Source organism: Microtus ochrogaster, unplaced genomic scaffold (assembly GCF_000317375.1).
Source record: "Microtus ochrogaster isolate Prairie Vole_2 unplaced genomic scaffold, MicOch1.0 UNK6, whole genome shotgun sequence".
In the NCBI taxonomy this organism is placed as follows: Eukaryota; Metazoa; Chordata; class Mammalia; order Rodentia; family Cricetidae; genus Microtus; species Microtus ochrogaster.
In genome coordinates, this window is record NW_004949104.1 from 12644680 (window position 1) to 12653062 (window position 8383).

The 8383-nt window shown below is 46.7% G+C and overlaps 1 protein-coding gene across 1 annotated transcript; it reads left to right on the forward strand.

The window, feature by feature from the left end:
- Positions 1–554: 554 nt before the first annotated feature.
- Positions 555–4986, forward strand: Xbp1 (X-box binding protein 1). Its single transcript, XM_013353398.2, is given in 6 exon segments — positions 555–804; positions 1487–1583; positions 2372–2506; positions 3368–3403; positions 3406–3513; positions 3812–4986. Coding segments are annotated over 6 exon segments (1140 nt in total). The 5' UTR covers positions 555–598; the 3' UTR covers positions 4370–4986.
- The last annotated feature ends 3397 nt before the right edge of the window (positions 4987–8383 follow it).

Consider the following 8383-nt stretch of genomic DNA (forward strand, 5'->3'; position numbering starts at 1 on the left):
TAAAAAATTATTATTATTATTTAAAATAGCCCCGACTGTCCTCAAACTGGCAACAAAAAGCTGAGATTATGGGCGAGCACCACCACGCCAGACTACATTTAGTTTTGCAATTATTTCATTTCCTAAAAACTCATTTTGCAAATTTCCCCGTGTGTGTGTCCGCTAACTCCAAGGCGGACACGCCACCAGTTCGATTTTCCGCTGCTCTAGCGGTCTACGTGGTGCTGGACACTAAAAGGTGGTCGGGCAGGGGTAGTGATCTGTGAGACTCAGTCTGGAGATCTGGCTAGCGAGAAAAGCCTGACATTCCCACTGTCACGGGGAGGGGACGCGTTTGCTGAGGACCCCGGCAACCTGGCCTCTGTCGTTCTCTGTTCCTCAGGCCCAGCTCGCCAGGCGGAGGACAGCTGTGCAGCCACGCTGGACACCCGCCCCGCCCGCGCTAGGCCCGCCCCTGAGCCCGCAGGACCAATAGGCTCCGGGAATAGCCTCGCGTCACGCGGCGCGGACCTATCGCAGACGGCCACGACCCTAGAAAGGCTGGGCGCGGCGAGCGGCCACGGGGCGGTGGCGGTGCTGGCGTAGACGCTTCTTGGCCATGGTGGTGGTTGCAGCGGCGCCGAACGCGGCCGCGGCAGCCCCGAAAGTACTGCTCCTATCGGGCCAGCCCGCCGCGGGCGGCCGGGCGCTGCCACTCATGGTGTCGGACTCGCGGGCAGCAGGGTCCGAGGAGAGCGGGGCGCCGCAGGCTCGCAAGCGGCAGCGCCTCACGCATCTGAGCCCGGAGGAGAAGGCGCTGCGGAGGTGGGCCCGACGGGCGGGCGGCGCCGGGGCGCGGAGTGGCACGGCCGGGCTTGGTACCCGTCGGGAGGGCTCTGGAGGGTGGCGTAGATTCGTCTCCAGTACCTATTCCTGGAGAGAGGCGCGGAGCCGAGGTGGCAGCCCCTCGAAGGTCTGGAGCTCAGTCTGTGTCGGGGGAGGCTGACACTGGTCAGAACGTGCCTGACGCACAGTCTTCTGCGAATGCTTGCTCTCGGTGGTCGCGGGGCAGGGTCCACTCTGGCTGTCACTGCAGCGCTTGGGAACTCAACACTGGGACCCGAGTCACCAGCCTCCGGTAGCCTTGAGCTTGGGGGAGGGACGGTCGGTAGCGCCCCAGCCGCCTTCACGGATGTCGCCCCAGCACGGAGCCTGTTGGACGGAATTGGAACCAGAAAGCCGCGGGGGAGGAGGGAAGATGCTTATGACGCAACGGGAATGTGTCAGCCCGGTGGTAAAATGAGACCCACACGGGAGAGACTCAAGCAAGCCTTCAAGGCCCACGGACAGAAAGCTGTGGTTTTGTCCTTTTGAGGAGTCTCAATGTGTTTACCACTGTTTAGTCTTATTCTGTTAAGTCAACGAAAGCACCAGCTGGCTACATTTACAAATGAAGATACCAGAAAGCTGGCGATGACTCAGTTCGTTATTCCTTGTCTTCCTTCAGGAAACTGAAAAACAGAGTAGCAGCGCAGACAGCCCGAGATCGAAAGAAAGCCCGGATGAGCGAGCTGGAGCAGCAAGTGGTGGATTTGGAAGAAGAGGTAAAGCGACTTTAGGCCACGCTTGCTGTCTTCCCTTCCACATCAGGCCCTAGGGTTCCCTGCCCATCCTGAGCTGCTTGCAACCCTTTAGAATACAACTCAAAGTGCGATTTAAAGTTTAACTAGCCTTGCAGATAGGTGGTGAAGGCAGACACTCCTGGCAGCTGATACTAGCGATAGACTGCTCAGAGATTAGTCTGGTCAGACAGATCATGCTTTAACCTTTAGCACTCCTGGCTCTGCCAAAGGCCCACTAGAGCTGCCCTTCCTTCTAGGGTTCTCTTGTTTTCTAATCTCAGCAAGGGCTATTGTTCTTTTGAAAGTTTTAATCACCAGCTGGTTCTTAAAAAATGTGGGTCATATCATTAGGGTTTTTTTTTTTTTTTAGAACTATCTTGTTAGGTATAGCCCAGCACCCCCACTTTATTTTATATTCAGCAGAGTAATAGGTATCACCATTTTCAGACAGCTTGCTTTAGTCGATTGTTCTCCCCTGCCATTTTCCCCACACGTGTCCTAGGCTGGGTTCTAACTTGCTGTAAAGCCAAGGATGTCTCCGAGTTTCTGTTCCTCCAGCTGACATCTCCCAAGTGCTGGGATTACAGGCGTGAAGCATCCATGCTAGTTTTATGTAGAAATGGAGGTTGAACCCAGGGCTTCATATGTGGCACAGCAAGCCCTACCGGTATACAGTAATTATACTGTATAAACATAGGATTTATCAGTTTACTGAGGGTACCGACTGTAGCAAACCACATTTTAGTTGCCTCTTCTGGATTTTCTTACAGAACCAAAAACTTCTATTAGAAAATCAGCTTTTACGAGAGAAAACCCATGGCCTTGTGATTGAAAACCAGGAGTTAAGAACTCGCTTGGGAATGGATACACTGGCTTCTGAAGAGGCTCCAGAGACGGAGTCCAAGGTAAATCTCCGAGAACTGTTGTGATGTGAGCAGATGGTGTTTGTGTTCTGAACTTTCTGATCAAGTCTTCCTCTTCTCTTTTCCTTCCTTTTTGAAAGTTCTGCTTGTATAGCCACCTGTGTACCAGAAGAGGGCACCAGACCTCATTACAGATGGTTGTAAGCCACCATGTGGTTGCTGGGAATTGAACTCAGGACCTCTGGAAGAACAGTCTTAACCTCTGAGCCATCCCTCCAGCCCTGTCTTGTTTTTTGAGAGTCTGTATGTAACCCAGGTTGGCCTTGGACTCATCCTCTTGCATTAGTCTCCTTAGTGCTGGGGTTATAGGCATGAGCCACTATAAGTGACCTGTTTCCTGGACTTCTTTTCCTTTTCTTTCTCTTTTTTTTTTTTTTTTTTTGAGATAGGGTTTTATGCAGCCCAGGTTGGCCCCAAATTTGGTATGTAACTGATAATCCTCTTGTCTCCACTCTCCAAGGGTTAAAATTACAGGCATATGCTACTTTATTTGGTGTGGTTATATAGGAATGGTGTTTGTGCACACCTGTGCACATGTACAGAACTGAAAGGATGCTGGACATCTTTGCCCTGTTACTCTCCACCTTATTCCTTTGAAGCAGATACCTCGTTGAATCTGGAGCTAGGCTGGTAGCCCACAGACCTTGGTGGTCCTCTGGTATAGGGGTTATAGGCACAGTTGTCATGCTCCACTTACACTGGTGCTGAACTCTGATCCACATGTTTGCACAGCAGACAAGCTTATGCTCTGAGCACCTTCCAGATCCTTTCTAGAAAGTGTTTTGAAGAGCAGGACTCATAGTTGCCTGGTGTGCATTTCCTCACTTTGGTCTTTCCTTCCAGGGAAATGGAGTAAGGCCGGTGGCCGGGTCTGCTGAGTCCGCAGCACTCAGACTACGTGCACCTCTGCAGCAGGTGCAGGCCCAGTTGTCACCTCCCCAGAACATCTTCCCGTGGATTCTGACACTGCTGACTCTTCAGACTCAGAGGTAGAGCTCATTCTGCCTTACTTCAGTGCTGTATGAGATTGGCTCATTTTGTAGTATCCATATCCAGGCAAATGGAGAAAGAGAAGTTAGTGTTGGTAGAGTTAGGGGTGAGCACCAGTCACTTTCCTATCTCCATTAGTTTAGGGCATGAAGTGGGGAGAAGCTGTCCTGGTGGTGGTGGTAGGGTCCTGTGATCTGAGAGCATAGGCCTAGTTGACATTGTGGAACGCGGTACTAAGTGGTCCTGGTAGACTTATCAAGTCATTCTAATAGTGAACTCTTGTTTTGCCTCTTGCAGTCTGATATCCTTTTGGGCATTCTGGACAAGCTGGACCCTGTCATGTTTTTCAAGTGTCCATCCCCGGAGTCTGCCAATCTGGAGGAACTCCCAGAGGTCTACCCAGAAGGACCTAGTTCCTTACCAGCCTCCCTTTCTCTGTCAGTGGGGACCTCATCAGCCAAGCTGGAAGCCATTAATGAACTCATTCGTTTTGACCACGTATACACCAAGCCTCTGGTCTTAGAGATCCCCTCTGAGACAGAGAGCCAAACTAATGTGGTAGTGAAAATAGAGGAAGCACCTCCCAGCTCTTCAGAGGAGGATCACCCTGAATTCATTGTCTCAGTGAAGAAAGAACCTTTGGAAGAAGACTTCATTCCAGAGCTGGGCATCTCAGACCTGCTTTCATCCAGTCACTCTCTGAAACCATCTTCCTGCCTGCTGGATGCTTACAGTGACTGTGGCTATGAGGGCTCCCCTTCTCCCTTCAGCGACATGTCTTCTCCTCTTGGTACAGACCATTCTTGGGAGGACACTTTCGCCAATGAACTCTTTCCCCAGCTAATTAGTGTCTGAAGAGCCACCCAGCACTGCCCCTTCCCTTCCTCATTACACTGCCTAGGGGATAGCAGAGAAAAAAACTCCTCTAAAGTATTCTTTTAAAACTTCACAGACGACATCCAAGTATTGTTTTTAAACACCCAGCTGTCTAAGGTATTCAAAAATATTGTAGTTCAGAACTACAGCTTTTGAGATTCTTGTTTTATCTTAAAGGTGGTGGTTTTGCCTCACAGTAAAAGGAGGGTCATTTGACAGTTATTTCCCAGGCTGGCTTCAAACTATGTAGCTGAGGCTAGGCTGGAATTCTTGATGCTCCTGCCCCCACCTCCCAAGTGCTGGGCTTACACAGGTGTACACCTCCACACCTGCTTTGTGACATGTCCTTTGACCATTTCTCTTCCCCACTCTCGGCTTCCCAGGTTTCTTTAGTGTACTTCTACAAGCAGACAAACACCAACCTGTGGGGCTTGTTTTTCCTTATGTACAGTTCAAGTGAAGATCAAGAATCTTTGTAACATTATAGAAATTTACTATGTAAATGCTTGATGGAATCTTCCTGCTAGTGTAGCTTCTGGAAGGTGCTTTCTCCATTTATTTAAAACTACCCATGCAATTAAAAAAACAACGCAGCATCCTTGTTCTGTGATTTCTAGGGCTACCATATTTTCTCTTTATTGTTTGCTAGGGGAGAGTCTGAAGTGAGCACAGCACTTTTTAAAGTCACTGAAAGCATTTCCACTTTGATTACCACATGCTTCAACTCCCGACTGTCATAACTATCTCTTATTTTGAGATAGTTTCTTCAGACCGTTGATCACTATCACAGCTACTAAGTGTCAGAGACAGAACCCTAGCCACTTTCTGGTCCTCACCCTCCCCACCCCCGTGGTGGTAGATGGATAGGTAGTGTACTGAGTATTAAGATCTCTACCTACTAGGCAAGTGTAGCCACTGAGCTAGAGCCCAACCTCCTTAACTACTGTTTGGGCATCAAATATCAAGAAATGCTATGATCAGGGAGTACCAGATTCCCTGACGTCAACTCTTGACACGTCACCTGAGTAACCCAGGGGGACAGATAATTATAACCTGGAAAGAGGGATAGTGTTACTCAAAGACTGAACAAGATTTGAGTTATGTGCACTTCATAGCTGACAGGTGTCATCCTATGCACTGGGAAGTTCAGTTTATCTCATGATGATCCACTTTGAAAGGTTTCAATCCCTCATGGAATCTTAGTATAGTGGCTTATTTCACAAGACTGGGCTGGGGGTTTAGCTCAGTACAGTGCTTGTGTGGCATGCACAAAGCCTTGGTTCCATCCTTAGCACCAAAGCAAATGAGCAAATCTATTCAGGAAGAAAAGGCCTGGGGATAGATATAAATCAGCTACCAAACTCCAGAGATAATGACATTACCCTTTACTGTGCATTCTGTCCTGGAGAATCTCACAAGATGGCAAACAACTTCATTTTACCCCCATTTAGTAAATACATCTTCTCTATTAAGGTTACTTTGGGTGATCAGAGTAAACTTACAAATAGAAGGAGGAATTCTGACAGTTCAGTCAGCGGGGTCAAGCAGGCTACAGTTGCAGACATGTCATAGATGACAGACAAGGTCATGTGTTGACTTTTAGGAGAGATTTCCACATGCACACTTTGAGGTAAGTCTGGATGGGACTTGGCTGGGGAGCCCGTCACAGCCCAATCTAGTGCTCCGCAAAGCAAGCTCACTTAGGCTGAGTGGCAGTGTTATGAACATAAGGACTGCCTGCAGTTGTCCTGTGACTGAAAATGGAATCTATTTAAGGTTTATACAGGCAGGTATGTTTGCTTCTACCCACTGGAGCACAAGTATTTGTAGGTTAAGACTCAAGTCATTTACATTTAATGGCATCATATCGAAGAAGCTGCTGCTATGCCAACAGGAGAGAATAGAACAAAGATTTCAGGGTTTCATTTCCTGCACAGATGGCCAAAAATGATATGATTAGCTTTGAGAAACACCTGTTTTCAGTACATGTTCATAATGAAACACCAAACTGACTAGATCTAAAAATTAACATTTTTTTCCCTATGAAACCACATACTCTATTAAAATGTAGTGTTACTCCAAATTTCACACCAAAGGTGCAAGCAAAATCCCTGGGACTCACAAAACAGCTGTGCACCTGCTTCCTTGCTTTTCCTTGCTTTTCTATTAGATGAGATGGAGCAAAACAGCAGACACATGGCCTATTCTAGGAGTATTTCAAAGTGCCAGTTCAACTCTTGTCTCCTAGAAACTTAAGAAACTCAATCTTTACTCTTTACTTTAGAGATGGTATCTGTGTTTTTGTATACATGTCCATATATAGGTATACATTCCCAAAGGTACAGTATTGGGTCAGAGGTCAACATCACATCTGGTGCAATCAGTATCCATCTTGAGACAAGATCTCAAATTGAACTTGGAGCTCACAAATTCAGGTAGACTAGTTGGCCAACAAGCCTCAAGGATCCTCCTATGTCTGCCTCCCCAAGTGCTGGGATGACAGATACGCACCTTCCATCCCTTTAACATGGGTGTTAGGGATCTGAACTCAGGTTATCCTGTTTGCAAGCCAAGTACTTTACTGACTGACCCATCCCACCAGACCCTGTTTGTTTGAGACAGGGTCTCATGCAGCCCAGGCTGAGCTCAAACTCAATATGGAGCAGACAATGATTCTATACTTGGGATCTTCCATCATCTACCTCCCCAAATGCTGGGATTAGAGGACTGTATCACCCCATGTTTTACCCTGAGACTTAAAATTTTTTATTCTTTGACAATCTCCTATTTATGTGTTTTAATCATATTTACCCCATTATCTTCATCTCTCTCCCATTGGACCCCCTCTTCCTAATAATACCCCCTTCTATCTTGTATGAGTATATCCCACCGAGTTTAACTAAGGTTGCTTGTATGAGCATGGGTGGAGAGGTTTACTGTAGCATAGGCAACTTACCAGTGGCTACACCTCTGAAAAAAATGACTCTCCCTTCCCTAGCAACCGTTTTGACTTCTGTCATTCATGAAGTAGGATGACTGGCTTACCCACCAAACCAATGCTGAAAAGTCAACATCAGTATCTTGCAAGAGTTTGAGTTTCAGCACTGTTCAAAATGCATCTCTAAATGCCACCACTAGTATGAGGAACTAGAGGACTAACAGAACCAAACCAATACACCCAAACCTGCACTTCCCCGAGTATCCTGGACCCACTGAGCTGGTTAGATACTGAACAGTCACCATCTATTCTAATCTTAGTTTCCAACCAGTTATGTTAGATAACTTTTACCATGGTTTTCAAAGTTTGATTAAAATAAAACAGTGTCTTGTTTTCTGCAACTGCAACCCAAAGCTAAACTACTTGCCTCACCAGTAAGAGATCCAGTTATCAAAGAATAATTGCAAATATGCAGGCAATACTGCCACCCAGTGACTGTCGGCTCTTAGCCAAGAACAGCATGCACCAACATCACAGACCGCTAAGCCGTTATCTCTAAGGTTCCAAGTCCCTTCAGCTTCACATATGAACACTGAAGGATTAGTCACAAGGACCCCAGCAGTGACCTGCTCAGGCAGAAGCAGGCTGCAGGTATATTTACAAAGGCAAAACAGCCTGTCTATTTTAGAAACTGCTCACTTTTAACCCAATAGTATCTAAGTTCAGGACAAGTGTGAGTTTTTCACTGATAGGAATGCTACCTTAATTAAAATTTAAAGGAAAGCAAGAAAAAATTATTTCATTTCCTTATGTACAAGATTAAAGATACTTTAAAAAGTTCAAAACACTTGAGTTTTATTGAAAACAATAACATACAGAAAAACCAGAGTCTCATTTTTAAAGCAAAATTGACACCATCTTCCAAAATGTTCTTAGTATTGTATCATTCTTTTTTTTTTTTTTTTTTTTTTCAAGACAGGGTTTCTCTGTGGCTTTGGAGCCTGTCCTGGAAGTAGCTCTGTAGACCAGGCTGGTTTCGAACTCACAGAGATCCG